At 44.0% G+C, this 24,171-nt stretch overlaps 1 protein-coding gene across 2 annotated transcripts in view; it reads right to left on the reverse strand.

Annotated features, from left to right (window-relative positions):
* The window catches only part of hspg2 (heparan sulfate proteoglycan 2), an 85,946-nt gene that overhangs the window by 40,741 nt on the left and 21,034 nt on the right, over positions 1–24,171 (reverse strand). For both annotated transcript variants that reach the window (XM_044038529.1, XM_044038530.1), the window contains exons 2-22: positions 19,064–19,193; positions 18,678–18,737; positions 8,191–8,300; positions 7,973–8,031; positions 7,582–7,754; positions 6,564–6,689; positions 6,249–6,443; positions 5,736–5,855; positions 5,502–5,633; positions 5,143–5,287; positions 3,965–4,122; positions 3,278–3,418; positions 3,000–3,163; positions 2,738–2,917; positions 2,330–2,526; positions 1,903–2,050; positions 1,319–1,446; positions 1,057–1,143; positions 644–702; positions 326–387; positions 20–160 (exon numbers count right to left, since the gene is read on the reverse strand). In XM_044038529.1, the coding sequence (XP_043894464.1) occupies positions 20–160; positions 326–387; positions 644–702; positions 1,057–1,143; positions 1,319–1,446; positions 1,903–2,050; positions 2,330–2,526; positions 2,738–2,917; positions 3,000–3,163; positions 3,278–3,418; positions 3,965–4,122; positions 5,143–5,287; positions 5,502–5,633; positions 5,736–5,855; positions 6,249–6,443; positions 6,564–6,689; positions 7,582–7,754; positions 7,973–8,031; positions 8,191–8,300; positions 18,678–18,737; positions 19,064–19,193 (2,715 nt within the window). The remainder of the gene's footprint in view (positions 1–19; positions 161–325; positions 388–643; positions 703–1,056; positions 1,144–1,318; positions 1,447–1,902; positions 2,051–2,329; positions 2,527–2,737; positions 2,918–2,999; positions 3,164–3,277; positions 3,419–3,964; positions 4,123–5,142; positions 5,288–5,501; positions 5,634–5,735; positions 5,856–6,248; positions 6,444–6,563; positions 6,690–7,581; positions 7,755–7,972; positions 8,032–8,190; positions 8,301–18,677; positions 18,738–19,063; positions 19,194–24,171) is intronic.

Raw genomic sequence — 24,171 nt, forward strand, 5'->3', positions numbered from 1 at the left:
TAACAGTCAGACAAACTACCTGGTCTCTATTCCAAGTGGAGCTGCTGCACTGTTTCGAGACGCCCATGCAGAAACAGCGAAGACAGCCCTCGGGGTTGGCTTCTGATAGATGGAAGAATCCAGGTTTACACTCGTCACACTGAGCGCCTGCCACGTTGTTCTGAAACACACACATATGCAAACCATCTGCTTGTCACACTTCACTTTTGGATGAAAACATGGCAGTATATAGAACACAGCAAAGACACTTCAAGCAGACATGAGCTGTGGATTTAACAATAGACAGTTCATATCATTTTAACGGTTTGTCCCGCTGCATTTATACCTTGCAGCTGCACGGCCTGCTGCTGGAGCTGACTGTTCCTCTGTTATCACACTTGGAGCTTTCTGCAGGGGGAGAGCAGTGAAAAGAAGGTGATATTGCGGGAGGAAAGCAAACCTGGGAGTGTTCAGCCATTCTGCATACCTGAGCCATGACCACATACTGGTAATCATTATACAGGGTTAACCCTATATAACCCCCAAATGACCTATGCTGGATGACTGAATTGTACAACAGGTAAAACAATCCTCATGTCAATGTAGTGGGGCTGAAACTAGGAACATCAAAAAATATCAGTGCAGTTGTTGAACATATACTCACGGTTGGGAATGCATTTTCCATTAGGCAGGAGGGGGTTACCCTGGTAACCAGGAGCACATCTGAAATAAGACATAAATAATGAGAGAGGAGTGGCCACAAATCATAGTGGGCTTGTAACCTGAGGATTTTCAGGATCCAACCTCCCATTACTCCCCGAGTGAAGATGCTCTTGCACCCAGTTTGTGTGTTCACGACAATTGTCTCATAAGGATGGTTTAAATATTCACTGATTGGTGTGCGTGTGCACCTTAAGATAACATCTAATAATGAGATCCTATCCATGTGTTATATAGTACCACTTTATTACCCCCAGTCATGCCATTTGCTCTGAACCACTTCACCTCCACCTCATCTGCAAACTATTTAAAAACACAATCAAAAGGGTAGAGATCGTTAAATACGAGTGTCCTCACTTTTCACAGCGTCTTCCTGTGTAGCCGAGCCTGCAGGCGTCACACGTTGGCTGTTGGTCAACGTCGAGGAAGCAGGTGTCGGAGAACCTTCAGAGTGTACAGGCGTGGGTCAATGAGAAGCATGTTGAATGAATAAAACAGCATCCACATTTCTCAAGGAGGTCAGCATAAAAAGAAAAAACAGCCCCAGACCTCAGGATCCCTTCCAAGTGTGTGCATTTTATTCTGTATTAGTAGTGTAGACGCATTTCTGTGAATTTACCGGCGCGTTGTTTCATAGTATGGACAGGGGCAGGGCTTGCAGTCATCAGGGCGACCTCGGCTTGGGTCGCCAAAGTAGCCAGAACGGCACTTGTCACACTGAGGGCCTTCTGTGTTGTGCTGGCAGCTCTGTGGAAAGAAAAACACTGGTCATCTTCTACATGGATCATCCTCAAAGTAATAACTAACAATAAGTCGAGAGTTTTGGTTAAAACATTAATACGTCCTCTCACTTTAAGGTCCAGTGTGTAAGAATAAGGGACATCTAATGGTGAGACTGTGGACTCCTTATTGAAAAGTTATTCTACTTATTCCAAAGCTCCAAAACCCTAAAAATTGTTTAGTGATTGGGAAAAATTGTACTTGGCATAATGACAATAAAAATAATTCAGATTCTGATTCTATAAAAACAACCTACTTCTTGTTTATATATTCAATTTCTACCACTAAACCCTTTACGAAAAACTTGTTTCATTTACTCAGAATTGCGTTCATTAAAGGTTGCATTCTTTAGAGGCGAGGTGTGCTTTATCTATGAATTCCTACATGACGGTCAGCCATTCCTGCACCAAAAGGAGACATTACCAGACAGTGTCCACTGATTGGATCACAGGCGCTGGCGTGTCCGTTACAGTTGCAACCGGCACAGGTGCCGAGATACGAGCCACCGGGGACGCGCTCGAAACCAGCGGCACACATCTCACAGGACAGGCCCGAGTGTCCTGGAGGACACCTGACGATGACAAAATTCAAGTCACAAAAGCCAAATACAAAACATTACCCACAACAAAGGCTGAAATTAAACCACTGACATGAGACTCTGGCTTTGTGTGCCCAAAATAAGTCTGTATGATTCACAACAAACTTTCAAAAACAGTCCTCTCATACGTGAATAATCTTAACTCGGAAATATGCACACATTAGACAGGTCCCAACAGGCTTGAGAGGATTTAAGACCGCAAGCCCTCCCTCCCTCCCCCCCAACATTCACAGTTGAGGTTTTTGTTCTTACCTGCACTCTTCAACATCCTTCGCGTGACCTAAAATGCTGAACTCCACCGTGGTAGTGTCCATGATGAGGTCACTGAGCGCCACGCTGACCATGTGGTCATCATAGATGGTGCGAATGCTGATGCTGTCCACGTTGGCCAGCGTCATCAGCAGCTCCTCCCGGGTCACAGGGCGACCATTGGAGTGCTGCCAGTGATCCTAAAACAACAACAGTTAGGTTTTACTCACACTTAGATATTTATACCTCAGGCATTCATTTTGGATAGAGCATGTACGGATATGGTTCGGTCCATTTTTGTAACTAAATGTGGTATTGAATTAACTTGAGCTTCGACACTTCTGTGTCACAAACCCAAATTTGCTACTGTTTATTGTTGGAACATTTTTTTCTTCTTATTCAAAGACCTACTTCTGTGAATTTGATCTCTTTCTGGTTGACCACACGAGCAGGGGTGGCGCTGCCTCTGCGGTACACAAGCCTGCGTCCGTTTCCAACCAAGATCACATCTGGTTTCTCCACAGGCTCAGACAGACCTCGGGCCAAAGTGTACCGCACCTTGTACTTCAGTGACCCCCCATAAGAGTCGATCTGTAAACATGATGATTTTCATTAGTATGTGTGATCATAGAAAAAAGAAAAAAAGGGTTAGTTAGTTAGTTATTATCACTACCTTGTTGCCCAGAAACTGTCGAGGCAAAACCCAGAAGGAGTCAATGTTGAGGAAACGGCGAGACAGGTCGACAAGCTGGAACTCCTCCATGTCAGGGTTAACGATGAGCTGAGTGGAGGAGAGAGGAGGAGTGCCCGGCCTGGTTGGATACGTAACGTTCACTCCTGGAAGCAATAACAACACGTACGATCAGGGATGGTTTTCTTATTGTGCACGCAGTCAAAATGTGGAGCAAACAAGTCCATTTTGGTCCGTTATAGGCAAAGGTATCTCCGTGCCTTTAAAGTCTTCCTCCTCAGTGAAGCGCAGGGTGATCCGGTTGCGGTAGCGGCCGGTGCTCTTGCAGATCTTGGTCATTCCGGCGCAGAAGCAGGGCATGCAGCGACCGTCCACACTGAAGTGACCACCAGGACAGTTGCCTGGAGAGAAGGATAGTTTGTTTCACATATTCACTCGGAAAAGTTCAAATCCATTCATATATATATATTCATATATATATATGTATATATATATATATATATGTATATATATGTAACTTTATATACGCATTTCGGATGTAAAACCAACAGTTTTAAAACCAACCAGACATTTCAACAGTGCTAAGAATGAAAGAAGAGAAAGAAGCTGCGCTGTCGTTGGACGTTTTCCACAGTGCTTTGAATAAATGATCTGTTGGAAGTCTGTAAATTTACTAGGTGCTTCTTCCATTAGGCAGACAGGGGGCTACCCTTCTTCCACCTCGCCTGCTCAGTCGTGACCTAAAAGGCTTCACTCTGTGTGCGGTGCAGGAATGTCTCCACAGACACAACAATAAAAACACTGCTATACAGAGAGAGAGATAGAGAGACCACACAGAGAGAGTTGTTTGAAGCTGAGAGACTTAATCACCGCTGTGTGAACGCACCTGACAATGGTTTGAACGTAGTGGAAGTTCGTTTACATTCAAAAGTTACGCACTACAGTACCTGGGTTGGAATTTGATGTCAGAGTTAACACGCCATCGGGAATACCAAACACCAGGCCTTTAGCATTTATGGCCTCGCAGGTGTAGGCGCCCTGATCCGCCTCCTTTACATCACGGATGGTGAGGGTGCCACGGCCGTTCTCACTGGTCATGGAGATCCTGCAAACACACACACACACACACACACACAAACGACATTAATGACCCATTTGGAAAGTTTCTTCTTTGCTGTATTGTTTTGTGGAAATACTGGAAAACACACACACACACACACAAATCTATAAACTTCAGCTGCAATTGCCTAATCCAGCATACACAGCAGGCCACACCCAGAATGAACAATCTGAAACTTGTGGAGTTGAGGTACACCACAAATATCTTGGTAATGTAAGTCAGACACCAGACAAATGTTACTGTTTGTGCTTAAGTACAACAGTTAGACAACTTTTCCTGGCGCTCGTTTTTATCTGCCCGGCTGCTCGATGTGTGACCTGAGTCAAGTCTTGAGATAATGCTGTGATTTAGCACCGTACAAATACTAAAATTACAAAATTAACTCAAGTAAACAGTGAGGTTTAAACTGTCGGTTTACAAAAGCACAGAATCTGTCAGGTGAAAAGACAAAAACGTATTAATCAGTGTAGAGCTGCAACTAACGATTATTTTCATAATCGATTAATCGTTTGGTCCATAAAATATCAGAAAACCTTAAAAAATGTTGATCGGCGTTCGTCAAACGTGGAAATGATGATGTTCTCAAATGTCTTGTTTTGTCCACAAAACAAATTTTTTAATGATTTATTTGTTATCCAGAGCAAAGAAATGAAGAAAATACTCACAATTAAGAAGCTTAAACAATCGGAAATCTTGTTTTAATCGTGAAAAAAGCTTCAAAACCGATGAATCGATGATCAAAACAGTTATTAATCGTTTCAGCTCTAAATCAGTGATACATTTTCAAATGTTCCCGGTGTGATGCAGATTATCTATGATCATCTTTTACCAGATGCAGATCGTTGATGTTCCTCATTCAGCCTGCTCAAACACAGCAACAACTTCTTTCCTTAAATTGGTGGACAGTCAATTCTATGGACTCCAGTGCCGACAAGATTTGTGGCTCCACATAAAGTGGTGATGATTAAAAATCTGAGGGGTGTAGACATGTGTCATCAAACCAACCTGCCGCTGACAGGAATGTGTCCCCAGTTGAGTCTCCAAGTGATGATGGGCGTTGGCACTCCAACAGCTTGACATGTGAACGTCACTATCGCCCCCCGTGCTGCCTGAATGGACTCTTCTGGTGGGCTTGTCACAGAGGGAGGGGCTGTAAATTGTCAAGAAGATGACAAGCCACATAATTAATGTGCACAGAAGATGGCGCGTGACTGGAATATGGCAGTCGAGTGAAGCTTGTAAATCCCCGACAGTGAGCGGAAACGGAATTTGCCGTCATGGGCAAACAATTCGATTTCGACTGCAGGAGACAGTCGCAAAATGAAAATGAAACAGTAAAAGATCGTAACGTTAGTGTGACTTACTGCAGCCGTACTCATCAGAGCGGTCAGGACAGTCTGGCTCCTCATCACACTGGTAACTGGCTGGGATGCAGGTGCGATCGCTCAGGCATTCAAACTGCTCAGGAGCACACCTGTCACCAGGACCCCTGGTGGCTAGAATGAGAAGAAAATTCCAGCATGTTTTAATCACTAGTAAACAAAAGGGGGCCCAATAAATCATTAAAATGCTGTTGAAAAGAAGAAATGAGGACTTACGGCAGTCTGTTTCGTCCGAGTTATCCTCGCAGTCATTGTCTCCATCACATCGCCAAAGCTTAAGAGCACAGCGGCCATTTTTACACTTGAACTCGTTGGGTTCACAGGGAGATGGAGTGCCTGGGAGCAGACAAAGGATTATTGAGTCATTATCAGACTTAAACTAGGTAATATGAGATTTGGGTTTTTGAGGAGGAGACGTTCACAGCAGCTGGAGAATCTCAGGAGGATCCATGTCAGGGGGTGGTGCCTGACTTGAGGCAGGACACTCGCTCGCTGTGGATTCTCTGGAGTTTCTCCTGCTGCTTACTTAGTAGCCCTTACTTTAAGGTGTAACTTTATTCATTGAATTCAACTTAAGTCGTCTCTGTAGCTCACAGTTTCGGTTGCTTAGTAACAAGGGACGCGGCAGAAGCACAACCCCACAATTACCTTGGTTAGAAGCACTTCTGGCTACTTCAATTCAAGCATTTTCAGACACTGCATGTGAACGGCACGACACAGAGCACTAACCACATCTGTTCTCGTCACTTCCGTCCGAGCAGTCCCTCTCCCCGTCACAAACGTAGTCACGCGGGATACACTCTCCACTCTGGCATGTGGCCTGATCGGCTCTGCAGGGTCCAGGCGGGCTTGGGGGCCGCACGGGCTTCTTGGCGATGGTGGTTGTGGTGGGAGGGGTGGTGAAGACTGGAGGGGCTGGCAGATCTAAAACATAACCTCTGATTAAAGCTCAGCAAAAAGTACAGATATAAGTAAATGACTCCATCAATGGTTTAGTCACTGCTCCACGCTATCGCCGGCCATGTTAGAAGTGAAGCAACTCACCACAGTTGATCTCATCACTCATGTCTCTGCAGTCGGGTCTATTGTCACACAGGTATTCCATTAGGATGCATGTCCCATCGCCACACCTGTGCTCATCTGACATGCAGGGCCTGATGCTGGGGGTTACTATGGGAGACGCAAGGAAGGGGGTAGGGGTGGGGTTGTCAAATACATGCGAGCCAAGGCTGCAGCACGGTCAACAAGAATCACACGGATGTCACATCACGGCAAAAATCAACCAGCAGATCACGACGGTAAGTGCAGCTCAGGCATGTTGTGAAAACCACCATCACTGCAGCAGTGCCTCGAGACACTACATCAGATTTAGAAGATAAATGTTTGATTTGCATTACATCCTCAGACTAGAAAGACAAAACGGCCTAAACCCACTGACTAGACACACAAGACTAGAGAGACGAGACACACTTGATAGACATCATAGACGCATAGAACATAAACGGACTGTGTAGACGGATGGATGGACATCACGACACACAAGACAAGACCGCATAGACAGCACTCGATAGACAAGACAGACATATGGGACATACTGTATCTACCATGTAAATAAAAACTGGTGAGATTTGTTTAAATTGCACAGCATTCCTGATCAGACTCATGCCATGCAAAGGTCTTCTGTGCACGGCAAGTCTTTTACGGACAATGCTCCAAAGTCAAATTGGTGCTTCCATGCAAAACATGTGCAAGACCACTGCACATGACCGTTGCATGTAAACAATAAGAGCAAATGCTCAACGTCAGGACGGGGAAGATGCTCGGCTGTTTCTCCACTGCAGTCATCCTACACTTTGTACAGTACAGCCGGCTCAGTTGCCATGCAGTACAAACCTGGCGCTGCTAAAGTCTCCACGTGAGGCCACGCTAGGAACCAGAGGAAAAAGTTAGGGGCGCCGCCTACTGCCGCGGCGATTCATTTGTGTCCAAACCGTTGTGTATCACAGTGAGTCACTTCACTGTGTTCAAGGGTTCCTCGTTTCTTGTGTCGCAGAAGTCTTACCTTGTCCAAGCCGTTTGAACTGAAAGCCCTGGACGGATGTGACGTAGGAAGCGATGGCCCCCTCCTTCACCACGTTGTACAGCACCCTGCGGATCTGTTCCTCATTGCTGTTGTTGTCTGAACCCACGTCCAACTCCACAAATACATCCACACCGTCGTCTCTCACCACCTTCCTGTAAAAAAAAAAAAGCAAAAAAAAAAAAGAAGCAAGACAGGCCCAGTTAAGCTACTCACTGTATCACATTCACTGCAGAGGTTTAAACAGAGCAGCTCTTAAGAGGTGAGGTTTCTCTTTGGATGTCACTTGGATACACAGAGAGTAATGTCACCTGGCCAGAGTAAGAGGCCGACAGCACACAGCTGCAGGGTATCTGCTTTTGGTGTCACTTACTTGATGAGGACCACGTTGACTGCCTGAGTACCTGGAATCCTGTTGTACTCTGACTCTAGCTGTGGAGGGAAAACCAGACTCGGTTAACTAGAAATAAACAAGCTGGAGAGCTAAATCAGCAAAGTCCTAAATTATATTTCTGGACCTTATAAGGTAGCCTTGGACTAGATTACAAGGCCACACATTGGTCAAGTGTCTCCTAAAAGGGAAGTACATACCGTGTCCACCACTGCTTCAGAGATCTCATTAAAAGCTGAAGAGAAGATGTCCTCCAGCTCAAGGCTGTAGACCAGGGAGTCAGTGAAGTTGACAAGCGCTCTGTAATAAACTAGAAACACAGGGAGGGAGAGGATCCGTCAGCTAAACCACACAATAACAGAGGATGACCGCGGGCTCAGCATTCATGTCCATGTGTTGTACAGATATTATAAGCAGGATTCAAGTAGCTAAGTCTATATAAGAAAATGTGATATGGGAAAGTTAAGGGAGATACTTCTCTTACAAAAACCTTTGGTTAAATATTTCAGTCACTGAGAACTGAGCAGCATGACTGTGGCTTGAGGGCCACATACAAATTATGGCGTCTATTTCCATATCTCAATTGTGGTTGGATCGGCACCAAACGCCAACCACTGCAGCGGCAGCGCAACACACGTAGGCACAACACGCCGACACAGGCACTCAGATATGGCCATGACATGACAGCATCGAGGCCCCGCCTTCCTCTGCACACATGTTCCTGTTGATGATATACACTGAGACGCATGGTGGCTAGAGCATTCTCCAGTCCCTCTAAATCCATAGAAGTTTCTATTACTCATCTCTGCTATAACTTCCAGGGTAAACCCCCATGAAATACCAGAGTGAGGAAGGAAATGTGCAATGCTACTAGTGTGTTATTTTGCCAGTAAGGCACAGGGAAACCAAAACGAGACATCAAGACCACTTTTCCCATGACTCCACGCTGCGGCCCCACATCTTAGAACTAGGCCTTTTATTTTGTTTTTGTTCGATTGAGAGATGCCTAGCAGCAGAAATGATATAACTGCATGGATACCACAAGTTTGCATTTGGTCTCCTGACTGAAGGCTGATAATATCAGAGTCTGAGGGCACTCCAAGTGCAGATTTTAGTCAGGATCACTGCTGTGCTGAGTGGCTGCAGAGGAAGAAGAAGAAAATCCTCTGTGAATGACTCTGGAGAGGGGCCTCCACATTCCCTCCACAAGTGCTTAGTCAAATACATCAGGCAGGCAGGAGAGCAGCTGAGGGGGCAGCACCAGGGATTATATCAATGGCCTACAGAGAGGCTATGTTACCTGAATGGTCATTGAACATCAATCACTAGGATACAGGGCCCTCGTCTGCATATTCAGACGTGAATCATACAAATACTGCAGTTTGTTTGCGTATTTTTTTAATTTGCCTGGAGTTCCAGATAAAACTGAGTAATCCTGTCAGTATAATCCGGAATTTTTCTTTTCCGGTTCAAGTGATTTAGTTTTGAAACCTTGTGCACAGCTGGCTGGTTTTCTTTCGACAGTGTCCATTGAAGTGTCCTTGACTGAGGCACTGAACCCAGAAAAATGAAGAAAGAAGAAAGAGGAGGAAGTGAAGCAATGTAGCAAGGAGGGAAATGAGTAAGAAAATATCGTCGCTCTGTCACGTCACAAAATAGTGAAGTCAGACAATTTTTACATTCCATGGAAATTGAGAAAAATACATTTTAACTGCAGAAATAAAAAATTTTAATTCCAGTTTTGGAACCATATCAATATTGTCAAGTTAAAATCTACCAAAACTTGCTTTTTAAAGTAAAAATCGATTGAAACTTGTAACTTTACATTTGGAAGTATTTTCCCAGTTTAGGTGCCTTCGTACTGTTCGTACTGAACAGCTCATATTGGATTTCTTTTATTCTTTCTTTTATAACATAAAAACCTCAACAATGAAGACAATATCTAGTTAAAACTTGCTTTTTTTTACACCCAGTGTGTACTTTTGCAGTGATTTCCATGTGTGGATGTGTTGCTGGGTGAGACACACCCGATTTTTCAACCCGCTTTGAGAAACATTTCATTTGAGACTGGGGGATAAGACTGATTACTGCAATATAAATGTAAATGTATTAAAATTATAACGCTATAAGTGTGTATACAGTATGCAGAGTCAGAAGAACATCTGTCTTGATATGTAGTGTCGGGGAAAACAAAACTGAAATACTGATATCAACAAATATGTTTTGGGGTTTGTTGTTTTTTTTGAGTGCATTGTTTGGCAATGTCACTCATCTCTAACCTCTGAGAGCTATATGAAGAACTCATTATGGACAAAAATGCCAGCTGTATTATTTTAAGTCCAATGTCACAGGCTTATAGCCCATGAAACTTAAAATAGCCCAGGCCTGCAGGGTGCCCAGTTCTCACACCGCTGTGCGGTGCCAACACTTTGTTAGAATGAGCCTGCTAGCCTCTGATTCCAGACTGGCAGTGTGGGTTTAGGGAGGAAGTCAATATTTGTCCCGTTTCTTGCACTGAGGCGCTACTTGAGTTGTGTTTTAAGTAAGGATCTGCTGAGCCTCTGCTCACTAATGTGTATGATTCATCCGTTTGTGCTCAACAACAAATCCACACCTGCAAACACACATACACGTGTAACACGGAGAAACTTGTGTGTGTGTGCGCGCATCGGGTTTCTATTTGGTGCTGCTTGGATAATTATACATCACCAGACACGTCGTCACCGATAACATACATTTATCATGCTTACCGGGGGCTATTTAATTAAAAGTTTAAGATTGTGTGTCTCACACTCAGGGCTGTGTGTTCATTGTGTTACATGCCTGTGGGAAGCCTTGCTGCCTTATGCTCTGCTGCCTGGTTAACAGCTGTCCTCTCTTAAATCCCCACTTTGCCGGCACACAACTTACTATGGCAATACAAGACATCTCTGGTGAGGGAAAAGCTTCATTTATGACAAAGTAAACCCAAACACTGTCCGTGAAAATGTAACGAGAGAACTGCGGGCGCTCGCGTAGCCTGGAAGGGTTTCTGAGGGCTCGCAGCACAGATTGTTACTGTCAGACTCTTAGGAATAATTGTTAGGTCTGAGAGTTGAATGAAAAGACAGACAACATCAAAGTTACTCATCAAAGCACTTCATTTGACCCGCATATAATCTCATCTTTTAAGTGGGTACTCGCCGCCAGGTCAGAAGCAGACTGTTAGACCCAACTCTCTCTCTCTCTCTGAGCTTGCCGCTTTGACGTTAAAACGTGGCGAGTGTGGGGCTGCCGCCGCTTGAGATCCTTTGATTAGAGGGTCGGGTTGTGCCCTGCTCCTAATGAGCTGCTCCTTTACCCACACTGCTATACATCATCCAGTGTGTGTGTGTGTGTGTGAGTGTGGGGGGGGAGGGCTTGTCAAGCATTACTACCATCAAGGGTGATGAAACCGTCGGAGTGCAAATACGACGAGTGCAGGGGAAAAAAAATATAGAAGTTGTGAAGAAATTGCATTCCTCACTTTTAATTCACAAACTTATTTAGCCATTAAAGCTGTTCAGTAGAACTGTGGTGGCTTTGTGAAATGGGCCCCCTCTGAACACATGAAGGCCTCTGCAGAAGACAAAGACTTGATTGAGAAGTGAGCCTTGCCTGGCCTTTAAAGCCGAGCCGCATTGGGTATGACCTTCAGGCCCCAAGGCTGCGCCCACTGCACCGTCCCAGCACCATCTGAGCTATTGTCAGAAGGAGCGAGGCCGAGCCGGAATCCGTGAGAAACAAACCAAACTCCATTAATCATACATGGTTTTTTTTTGTTCTCCTCTTCATCATTTTCTTAATCTTCATGTCTCTCTCACTTTAATCTATTCATACGCCAGCAGCCTCGTTCTCAGCTTAACTCATATGGACAGGCCCCCTGCCACTTAACCCCTTTGCTGGTGACCAGCCAGCAACTCCGGGTCCATTCACTGCCCTCTGTTGAACTCTTGGGAATAAGTTCTGGTTTCACTATTTTGCTCTCCCACAGTGTGCAGCAATCCAGCATTGTGTGTCAGGCGTGTTTCCCATATTGTAGTGATTCTGTGACACAGCTGCTTCATATCACTGGGATGAGCAATCTGCATGAGGTAGAAACTCACAAAAAAGTCCTTCTGCAATTATAAACGGCAGAACAAATTCACTCGTCCATGGAGATTACGTTATGACGTAGCATCAAGACATCTTGACAGAGATGTTTTCGGCTGGAAACACACGCGCTGCCACTCAAGAGTGATGGACTTGATTACTCGACGGAACAACCCTGTCATTTTCCAATAGCATCGAGAGAGAGAGAAAGAGAGAGAGGAAAAAAACCCTGGGAGACGCCTGCAAGAGGCTTGGAAAAACAGACTTGTTGGACTCGAACACTACATGCCCAAGCTGCGTCTTCCTTGGAATGTTATCTGAGAGCGTGTTTGGAAATGGGAGCGCATAACTGAGTGGAGCAGGTGACAGGAGAGTGTGCCAAAGACAAGAGAGGAACGAGCCTGCAGCATTAAAAAAAAAATAAACAAACAACAGGCGTGACTGAGGTCTTCCGGCGGTGACTTCCTGTCATCGGATACAACTGGGCTCTAAATGTGTCCCATGTACACATGCACATTACCAGGTAGCACTCCTCCAATCCAATGAATTCAAAAATCACATTTGACACTTCACAACCACAAGTGCAAGTGCCGTGAACTCCTCCATCACCGTTTGGCTCATCCTGCTGGTGCATGTTGACAACGTCAACAGTCTCATGCGACTGTAGTCACTTATGGCCACATCTGATCTTATCTGGACAGTGGAATTGACAATCCGATTTCTCAGTCCAAACCATGACAAGACGAGATCTCAACAACAGGAAGATCTGTCCAGTCCCTTCATCCTGGCTGTCTGGGTGCAGAGAGCAATGTGGGCAGGGAGCGAAAGCAGGAGACAAAAGGGGAGGAGACAGGAAGCAGAGGTCGCAGGGGGCACAACCAGGAGCTAGGGGTCAAGTATCAATCAAGAACACTGGCCAGGCAGGTACAGAGAGGTTCAAGTTTTAGGAAGGCTATGACTGCAAACACGGAGAGAAACTGGAAAGTGAGAAACCAGAAAGTGAAGTACCAAAAGAGAAGCAAGAATGTCACTGGAATCAATAATAAACCCCATAAAACAGCCAAGAAAACGAAAGGAGCGTTGCCATGATGATTTTATTAGGAGCTCGATATGTCAGCGTCTTTTCCACTGTATCAACAGCCCCATTCAGCATTATCAGTAGTCATGTTTAATGAGACACTGGCTGCGCTTTTCAACCGTTCACGTCCGGCATCTGTCTGCAAACACACAAGGACGTCTGCTTGCATGAAAGGGTCCAGGAGAAGAGGTCAGAGGATTTCCCTTGAACCAAAGGCACACTTCCATGCACTCCTCTTCACATCTCTGCTGTCCGACACACACATTCACCCTGGGACTTTGCAGTGACACGGGGAGGAGCTGCTTCCTGTTTTCCCTCCTAAATGGAAAAAACTGAGCACCATCTTTGTCAGGATTTTCCCCCCACTTTTTTTTTTTTTTTCCCACCACAAGTTGAGCCCTCTGCACTGGCATTGACAACAATGACCATATTCTGTTTTGTGGTGACTCATTCATTCTTGACCTGCCTTGGATGCAGTTACACCATGGGACATATTCTGAAATGTCAACGGAGGCCCCTTGGTCATTCGGAAACTCGAGTGGGTTTTAAGAGAGATGTGGGGCGCCCTTGTGCAATAGGCATTAACAATATATTTATTTGTTCATCGTCTACCAAAGACACTCGTTATATTTTACAGCAGATTATAAATACATCATTTATGCTGGATTGGTGCTGGTAAGGCAGTTCCTGTACAAGTCCACTCCGTGAAATTCAACAGCCAGTGGCAAACAAGAGCTCTTTCATAATTAAGGAGCTGGAACCAGCTGTTTCACAGCTGCACATACAAAAAACATATGGTTTTCTGATACTCCCATTTACTGTAGTGAGTAGGTGTAGACAAAAAAAAAAAAAGTTGGTGCATTCGCCTTTAGAGTGACTGTGGCAGCCGCTGTCTGGTGTTTCAGTCAAGTGAAGAGCAGGTACATTAGGTTAGAGAACAGAGTACTGCAGACGAGGCAAGAGCTTCTGTAAAACAAGTTAAAGTCCAGCCAGGAAACGGCCGACAGGAAACTTCCCCTAACCTAACAACTTGAGGGCTCGCTCGGGAAGAGTGACCCAAACTAATTAAAGCTAATGAAGCGTCCACTACTTCAAAGGCTGCAGATATGTTGTGACTCCACGTCGGAGTCAGAATGAGAGAACCATGCAGAGCCATGCAGTGGACCATGATCACAGCCTGTGATGAAGCAATCACGATCAGGGAGGAGAGAGGAAAAGACATTTACAGACAGCATGCATACACGCACTACATTAGCCATTGGAAGAACGGTATTGTGTGATATGGATGCTCACTAGTGTTCAAACAGGAAACCACTGATCAGCGTGGGGCTTTATAAAAATATACGCTTATATCTAGAGGAACTACTGAATACCCAGCCAATAACCACAAGTTCAAACTCAATATTTGTTTTGAAAAACAACAGATACTTTTCTAGTTAATGTATTCTCTTAAAGGTCACCAAAATGAATTGACATATCAGTTACAAGTCCTGTCCTTGACACTGCTGTGAAGATGAAGCAGAGTTCATTCAAACAGATGTACAAGGCCTCTTCATACAAACACCCACAAGCGCTCTTTCCTAAAGAGCAGCAGTAGAAGGCAGTTTCTCCAGGGCAACACATTTGTTATTGGCACAACAGAGTGCAGCATCACGGGGTAAGGTTCAGTAATAAGGCTCAAGATCAGTAACCAAGGCCATTCCGCTGTAGTCCTTTAGAGGAACACCCACCCTGAGTGAAATGAGCACAGTCTTACTACAGATTAACTGTTTCAGTGTGAGGCTTTTTTTTTTTTTTTATCTCTGACTGACACCAGCAATTGAAAAAACAGTTTAAGCATGTGAGGCTAATTCCCCCTATACTCTTGTGTCAGTCAGTACTAGGACTTAAATAAATATAAATACGATAAATAAAGTCCCATTCTCTACTCTGTTATACTCATTACACATATTACACTTTACACACGCCGAGTCCGCCTTCCCCACATGTACCTGATATACAGCACTTGACATAGGCTACATTACCCACCACACACTAGACACTTTCACTTTTACGGTTGAGTAAAAGATGCAGTTTCACTGTAGTATTTCTATGTATGTAACTTTCTATCAACCAAATATGAGTTCAAAAATCAATCTACTCATTTTATTACATTGTCGCCTGAGCAGTACCCTCCCGTTGCCATTTTACCCGTACATGTCCCCGCATGTCCGTTGCTACAACACACGGGACTCGCCGTGAGTCGGACAAACAATTAAAAGCGTTTCCACGTTTTCTCGTACAAATCTCACAACAATAAGACAACCGAAAGCAAAGACAAATTCAGGCTGGTACCTTTTTCGGCTTAAAGAATGATATATTTTAAAGTTAATGAATGGTAGAAAGACTGTGAACAACATGCCAATAATTTGCTGCATGCTAAACCGGAAACACTCAGTACGTTTACATGCACAGTTTAATCGAGCGAAGGCCATGTATGTCTGACTGTGTATTGAACGGTGAGATGGATTGTACTGTGGTTCTAAAGCATAAATCTGGTCTCTTCATCAGTCCAAGAGTGGGTCTTCTCCGTGGCATTATCCAGGTATATTAGTCCGTCTAAGACTAGCTCGATTTTAGACCGACTAACATGCTTACATGACATTGAGAAAACCAAATTATTGTCCTAGTCTGACTAAAATCGGACTTCAAACGTGCATGTACACGCACCGTCTAACAAGCTGAAAGGGGGTATTTCACTGCCCTAGCAGAGTGGGGGCGGACACACTTCATTCAATAAATCCCTTCCCTACTTGTTTACTGCTTGTATACTGGGACAAGGGCAGTAGTCCAGTTGAACAGCTTCGCCGTGCATGGAAACGTACGAGTGTGTGACCACCTTAAGGGCCCCCAGGAGTGCAACAACAAAGACCTCACCAAAATAACTGCAGCTGCCAGCATTCGTCCCTCTGTGCGACACACAGGGAGACACACACACACCAGGACAGTGCTACCGAGACACACACGTCACCAAATCCTGACACAAAAGGCAGAAACCCTGAGTGGGTGGCCACATCCTGTCCGCTGCCCTGAGGCCAAAGTGATGGACAGGATACATTACTCTGATGTGCTGCAACACTGGAGAATCTGAGCCTGGGTTTGTGTTTTTTCAGCAAGAATACACTCAGAAGTGATGTATTTATTACATAAAAAAAGCAGCTGAGACTACATGACCTGCCTGTGAGTCAGCTTCTACTGTATGTGAGTCCACAAGGGTCGAGGGCAATGTGACACTTACGTTTAAGTGAAGACTAAACACAAACCGCATTTGACTTCTCATCCTTTACTTTAATCTAATGACAACGCTACTTGTTTGATCTCAGATACACAGAACTGAGTGAATCAGTCATGGTTTACAGCATTGGTTTTTAAATTGAATTTACTTATGTGACTTCAAGAAGTACAGGTACAAGCCTTGTTCCTACTACATAGCATCACAATTGAAACATTTAGCCTATTTCTTCTAACCAATGCATACTTAATGTGGATTTAAAACCATTTTGAACCATATTTTTTTGTTGGGATATGTGTCGTATCTTGAGATTTGAATTCTCAAGCTTCTCATCCAAAATTAGCGCTGGGAGAAATGTAACCCCAGTAGCCCCTCAAAAAAAAAAAGAAAAATTATTATTATTATTATTATTATCACATGGAAATGCTGGTCTTTGTTTCCTCTGCTTCCAAATAAAAGTGGCTAATATCCTTAGTGCATTGGGAATGTGTATCACTGAGACTGTGGAACAAGGAAAGTCTCTCACAGTGGAGATAAACTAGATTTAGTCCCCCAGCAATCTCTTTGGAGCTCTCAGTGTGGGGGTCAAGACCAGAGGTTAAAAGAACATGGGACGCAACCTTCATATCTCCAGAGAAGATTCCAGACTGTGATAAGGGCGGGGTTAACTGCAACAATAGATTAAAGAGGTTGAAAATAGCCTAATCTGAGAAACAGTTTTGACTCCAAATGTTTTTTGTTCTCAAATCATCGGTGTTCGAGACCGAGACAGAAAGAAGGGGAAATTCCTTCACCTTTGGCAAATAGTTACACAACAGGATGCAAGACTTAACAGAGACAACGTTGGCACCTTCATCTCCCACTTAATAGTGGTAGAGGAGGGAAGGAAACCAGACATTTGGGTGAATGGTCTGGACAACTAACCGGACAGAGACACTCAGCATCCTCAGTATTCAGCATTTTGCACAGGAAACCAAATTTCCTTCCCATCACTTGACTGTTCAGATCTATATATGGGAATAGTCCCTCGTCTCCAGTCATAGCACCATGATCATACAGGGACGACTGCAAAGGTGTAGCCACAGAACATAATATTCTCAGTATCCTCTCCGCAATATTGAATTTAAGGAAACAGAAGCAATAAAACAAAAATAATGGGGGATTTTTGTAGGTTCAAGTCATTAAAATACTATTTTTCTATCCCGTCTTCCCGTTCTACGACATCGATCAATTTAATATAATCGTCACTGGTGCAAGTCTTTGATTAAATCTTCCTGACTGAATTCATCACACAGACACATTAGAGCACATTCATGTCAACTGCGCTCAGGTCTCCTCTGATCCGTCCACTACCCAAATCCAGCAAGGCCCCGCAGCGGAGCTATTTCTGTGAGCACGGCACATGCTACACGCCTCGGCTCTGATGTCAGCTCGCAACGGTGCAACCAAAACAATTACTCTGCCGTGATGTAATCATCTCCACTAAACTGTCGAGGGCCCCGTGTGACAAACCAAGGACGGGCTAAGAAGAGAAGCAGAAGGCATGTGTGTTTAATAAGGACGGCAACGGTTCAAGCTAATCTGCGGGGGGATGGCGAAATCCCCCTGCATGTGTGACTCTGTTGAACATGGTGGGAAGTAATACCATAAATTACACGAGGGGAAGAGCTCCCTTGGACAAAAGCATGGACGTGCCATGTGCATATTGGTCCATCAACGATGGCGAAAGAAACTTGAAATATGTAAACTTTAACCTCTCGTGTCGAGCACACACCCAGACTGTCAGCATTGGTCTTTCCAAATGAACTATTTCCAGTTGACACCTTTAAGGCATCATTGGTGGCTGAGGTCACGCATATTTAGATCCATCATGCAAAGTTTAATACATTATCTACTCTTTGCTGCCATGGTGTGATGTGATATAGCAGCTGTTATTGTTCATTGTCCTTTAATGTGTCTTATAGTGCTGCCATCTCTGCCACTGCTAAAAAAAAAAAGGATAAAAGACGGGAGAAGCTGTTTATGTCTCAAAGACAAAGCTGAGGCCCTGTGTTATGACCAGACTTGGGCAAACTGGGACAATGCAGCGGGAGCAGGATGTGGAGGCATCATCGTTCAGATGGATATCATGCACACAGACACACATGGGGGACTGAATGAGGTCTTTCCACACATAAATGACATCTGTCCAATAGAATTGTTAGATGAAATATTTGCCAGTCCCTTACTTGTGCTCTCTGCGACTGGCGGCCATGGTGTGCTTCCATCATCCTCGCCACTGGGCAGATCTTGGGAGAAAGAGGCAGATGCATAATGGTTCAGTTGATGTGTGGGGTTCAGGGGTCCATCTGCTTTTTCACTCTTTACATTCAGTGTTTAAGACACAAACCCGCAAGGGAGAAAACCCCCCCTTGAAAAGTGTGAATAATGCAGTTTAGTGTTCATGTGAATGAAATCATCATCGACAAAAAAGCAACAATTCCCCTGTTGTCAGTGTTGGGGATGGGTTAACGATCTAAGGAATGCACTATGAGGGAAAAAAAAGACAGAGTTCCCACAAATTTAGGACAGCTGTTGCTGTAGTATGTGGTTGCACGTCCTCTGCCAACCCCACCTCCTGAGGCTTCATCGGCAGCAAAGTCCTCGTCGTCGTCAAGTAAGCTGTGAGACGCCCGGACTTCTTTAGCCGCCTCCAAATCTTCTGGCACAGAGACCCCACCCCACACCTTGGAGGCCTGAGTCACCTGCAACAAACACAGACAGATTTATAGGGGTTGAAGACTCTCCAGAGAAAGGTTACACCCAAGTGCTATACATGGATCGTGGAAGGGTGGAGAGAAAACAAAAGCCGACAGGAAACAAGGCATTGTGAAGTGTTTACATTTACCATTTATTATCTCTGAGACGGCTTCTAAAGAGTTCCCCATTTCGGGCTTCAAGTGTTTTTCAAACGGAGAAAAATCAAAAGAAATCACTGCCATTCGCTTCTGTTTGTATTTGTTATATAAATGAACGCTGGAATTTGGCAACAGTTATTCCCAGCTGACTGAAATGACCCACATATGACAACACACACAAGAAATCTCTGCAATCCAAGGAGAGCAGCTGCATTCAGATCAGAACAACACAAATCTCTTTAAGTAGACTTTGAATACTCCAGCAAATTATGACCAGTTATTTACGACCGACTCGTAGTTCGGGAAGGATTAAATCATGAAAACATCATGAAATCACTGCAACTAGAAAGGCAACTATGATCTTCATTCAGCGAGTTATATGAAAGGAAATTAAAAGGGATGTCTATAGAGAGAAGATCTGAATAATGGGCCACACCTTGATAACAAAATGTATTTGTACTACTTGACATTGTTAATCGTTTTAGACTGAACGCTACAGATGGGTTAAAGCTAATTTAATAATACATTTTTAACAGTTTCAGTTAGAACATCTTGTCGTGTTGCCTGTTTTTAGACACCCACGCAACAATGCCTTTACTAGATAATAACTAATTTAAGTGTAGTGCTCCAGTCTCCAGTCAAGTGTTTTGATTTAAACACCAAAACTGCGGTACACAACTGGAAAGAATAAATCTATTACAGCATTCTCAGTCACATAAATAAAAAGAGAAGCGAGCCACTCTCGTATCTGATCATCTTGATGAAGTCCATGCTGCCAGACCAAGTGGAATTCTGTGGGTTTACCATCACTGCTCTGCTCTCACCATCTCCACACCCACGTTGTCCAGAAGCTAGAAATTTAGTTATGATTATGGCATGATGCCACTCCTGGCATTTCCAGTTGGCATGGCCTGCCAAATCCTTTTTCCTCCAAACGATGTTGTGGTAGATTTGCCATTTAAATGGCTTCAGCTAATAAAAAAACAACAACAATCTATCCCTCCAAATCCTCTCTACCCTCACTGAACACCACCTACAAAAACAATCCCGGGCCATTTTCAAAAGGGAACTGCTGACTGACCAGATTCTTTTCAGTGGTGCAGACCAGCCAACCATTGCTGTGATCATCTCCTGCCTCCCACTCCTTTAGGATGAAGTATCATCTCATCTCATCTACTAGATGCAACCTGAGCAAAAGCCACCTACAATTGAAACTAGCCTTTGGACGACAAGTTCATATTTGCACCTGATGGTGATGCTAACAAGTTTAAGCTGCACTTGTCTGGTGAAGTAATCTGGATTTGCTTTCTCACTGTACAATGCTATGAGATAAAGGTCTTGACTGACTCTGCAATTCTTTGTACTTCACCGGGCCCAATGGACACCAGCCTCTAACATTCTCTTTCTCTCTAACTTGGTGCAATATCCAGTGGGACAAGTGGTAGCCTGGTATATTGAAGAAGTCGTATATAAGTTATGTACACACATGTCAAAGGGAATTCCAATCCTTACTTCTGAATTATTCTGTCTACACTGTGCAATGCTTATCCTTTAAGATGAAGTATTTGGTGGCTCTACAAAAAGAAAACAAGAGAATCCATCTACAATGAGACACAGGCAACACTTTACAGAAGAGGACGCGCCTTATGTTTGCTCAGCCGCCGTGTGGACAAACCAAGAAAGATGACTGTATTTTTGTCCATGATGGAAGCAGAATATTTTGGTGGGAAAAAAAAGACAGACAGGGTTTAAATAACTGAGCCAATACCCTTTCGATATGGCACCATTGTCAGCTATTGTTGCGTTTCGCAACTGGAGACCGACTGTGGACTCCCGTTTCCAAACAAATGCCGGCTTCTCAACACATTTTATTCTTACTGGTTCTAACCAGGCTCAAGCTTCTTTGTTTACCACAGTGGATAAAACACTCACACTTTTCAGATTCTCCACAGCTTGTATTTGTAAGACCATAATAATGTAAAAATTTTTTCCCTATTATCTGAGATAAAAGTAAAGTTCACGTTTCATCCTGGGATTTAGTGAGATAATACTTTTGGTAACTACACTCTGCACTCTAATACACTTTAGCTTTGTATTACTAGGATAAGGGTAGTCTTTTTTGAAAAATTGTGCCTCCCAACCTCAGTTTCCCCTGAGTGGAGAAATATCTTTATTCTCTTTTTTTTTGTTGTTACGTACCCACCAGTGACACTTGGTCCGAGGCTTGAAACTGCAATGCTAATTCTGCACTTTATGCACCTCATTCCCAGAATGTAAACAGTGTTCGCCATCTTTGCTAACAGTTGCGCTAACAGGACCAAGTGTCACTGGTGGGCATGTAACAGAGAAAAGAATGAATCTCAAATCAGAAGAAACTGAGGTTGGGAAGCACAACTACCCCTATTCTAGTAATACAAAGATAAATGCAAATGTTAAAAATATTAGAAAACACGGGAGGAAGAGAAGACATTTTCCCTCTGTGCGTAGCAGACAAAAAAACGACGGACAGGATTGACCCAAAAATAATCTGGAAATCAATTAGACATTTTAAAACATTGTGCATCTTCATTGAGCTTAAATCTGAACTAACATAAGCTGTTTTGTAGTGTTATGGAGCCAGAGTCAGGGCAGCTCTTTTTCTTCTTTATAGACTAGCTAGAGAAGGTTTACTATTCTGGTCATGTTTATTGGAATGAAGGAATATGTCTGTCAGAGAAGTCTTATGCGCTTTAATGACGACTAGAGGACTCCAGAATCTTTTAGTACACAGACACAGGTCATACCTGGCAGTGCATTTTACAATCTGTATATTTCATTACTGGCTTTGAAATGATAGAATATTGCCAGACTTACAACGTTAATACAGCCAACTACTGACAATGACTATGACCTGGATGACTGAGAACGTCCACTGACATATATCTGGCATCAAAACATTTAGCTTCAGCTTCTGAATAGCATTCACACCATCAAGGAATCATACTCAAAAGTGAAGCAATAAACACACACAAATGTTTTTTTGAGAGGTGCAGTGTGAATTCAGTTTCTCACCAGTTGGTGTTTTCTGTGAAGCACCGGCTTTTAAAATGGCTGTTCCTTGCAACTGCCTGACACACTTTGACAAAACATAACATAAGTGTGACGTCTCATTAAGTTGTTTGAACCAAAGACGTTGACGTAAGGACCATTTTGCCTTCAAAATTGCCAACGTGCATTAAGACATTTATGAAACAATGTCTTCCAGGCGTACACATATAGACTCTGAGTGCACACAGATGCGCTGACATGTGGCAGCACATGTAAACCTACTCCCACACTATGACAGCCAAGGCCTGTCAGAGGCAGCATGGGAAGAATTCTGCAGGGAGCCTTGATTTCCTCCACTCTGCTAATAAGCCCGCAGATGCAGCTGCAGGACAATCTGTGAGAAACATCCCGAAGGCATGACCAGTTTGTTACAGAAACTAAAAACTGGACCAAGTTCATATTAAACATGAGTCTCACAGGACTGGCGCTCACTCGTGAAAATATCGGACACTGGCCTCCTGATAGCAGATTTAAAGCATCTCTTGAGCTCACACAACCTTTCTGCATTTGTCTCCACCAGAGCGCGTGACAGGCAAACATAGAGAGACGAAACCCGAAATGACGGCACACCGCATCGCTCATACCAATCAATTGATTCCAACGACAAGTCGTGACCTTTCATGGAAGCCGTGGACAGGCACCTAGAGAGAAAAAAATCTTCACAAGACAAATTCCCAACCTCCTTGACCTTACATCCCTCCCTAACCTCCCTCATCTCCCTTTTTCTCAGCCTCTTTCAGACTAACAATATCTGCTTGGACTTGAAGTAGCAGCATGTACTAAACAGGAATGGAATGTAAACTGCAGAGAGCTTTAAGTGGATGGAAGCTTGACACATACTCTTCCCTTTAGGAAGAGCTCACCAAGCACTACCAGGCACCAGTGAAGCATTACCTGCCTTTTACACGACCCAATGCTATCTGTGGTCTAGGAGTCAAGGGTAAAAGCTTACTCCAAATGAGAACTGGTGACGTGTATTCTGACATGCCTTGTGTTCAGAAATAGAAAGAAGTCGAGCTTGTAGAAAAGGGTCCGTTTCCACACTTTTTGCAGGGACAATAAACTACATTTTTTAAGATTTCTAACAACAACGACAAAATGACGGGGGTTTTTTTGCATGTGCCTTGCCTTGGATTAGACTGACAACCTGCCACTTCTGACACTAAACCTCCACCTGGGCCCCTGCTGCATAAAGGGCCCGATGAGTGAGGCCCTCCTGCTCTCTCTAGCTCTTTGACATTTCCACGGGGTTTAATCCGAAGTGACTGGACCAGGAGGAAGTGCGAGGAGGCTCTCATTCAAAAGACAAACACTCTTTGACAGTGCGCAAAGATTGTCTCCTCAAAGTGTTCCATGACTAATACATGGGTGCAACAAACACACTGGATTTCCTCTGAAAAATGGACTTGTGGAGAGGAGGGAGGGGGGCCAGGGAGTAAAAAGAGAAGGATAAGTCCACATTTTTTGAACAAATGCTTGGAGTGCCTGCCTAGCCATCTTCCCCCAGGTCATTTATTCTCTCTCCCACACAACAGTCATGCCATACATTTTACAATAAGCTTAGTCCCCCTCTGGAAATGGGCAGTGGAGCTCACACTTTTTCAACATTTGCGATGACTTTTCAGACATATTCAGGCTCTGCAAGGTGATTCAGCAGAGTGCAATGGACTGAGGACAAAGTGTGAAAGGAGTAGTAAATCATAGTCAGATTCATGACAGACTTTTACGAAATTAACCA

Source organism: Solea senegalensis, linkage group LG11 (assembly GCF_019176455.1).
Source record: "Solea senegalensis isolate Sse05_10M linkage group LG11, IFAPA_SoseM_1, whole genome shotgun sequence".
Classification (NCBI taxonomy): Eukaryota; Metazoa; Chordata; class Actinopteri; order Pleuronectiformes; family Soleidae; genus Solea; species Solea senegalensis.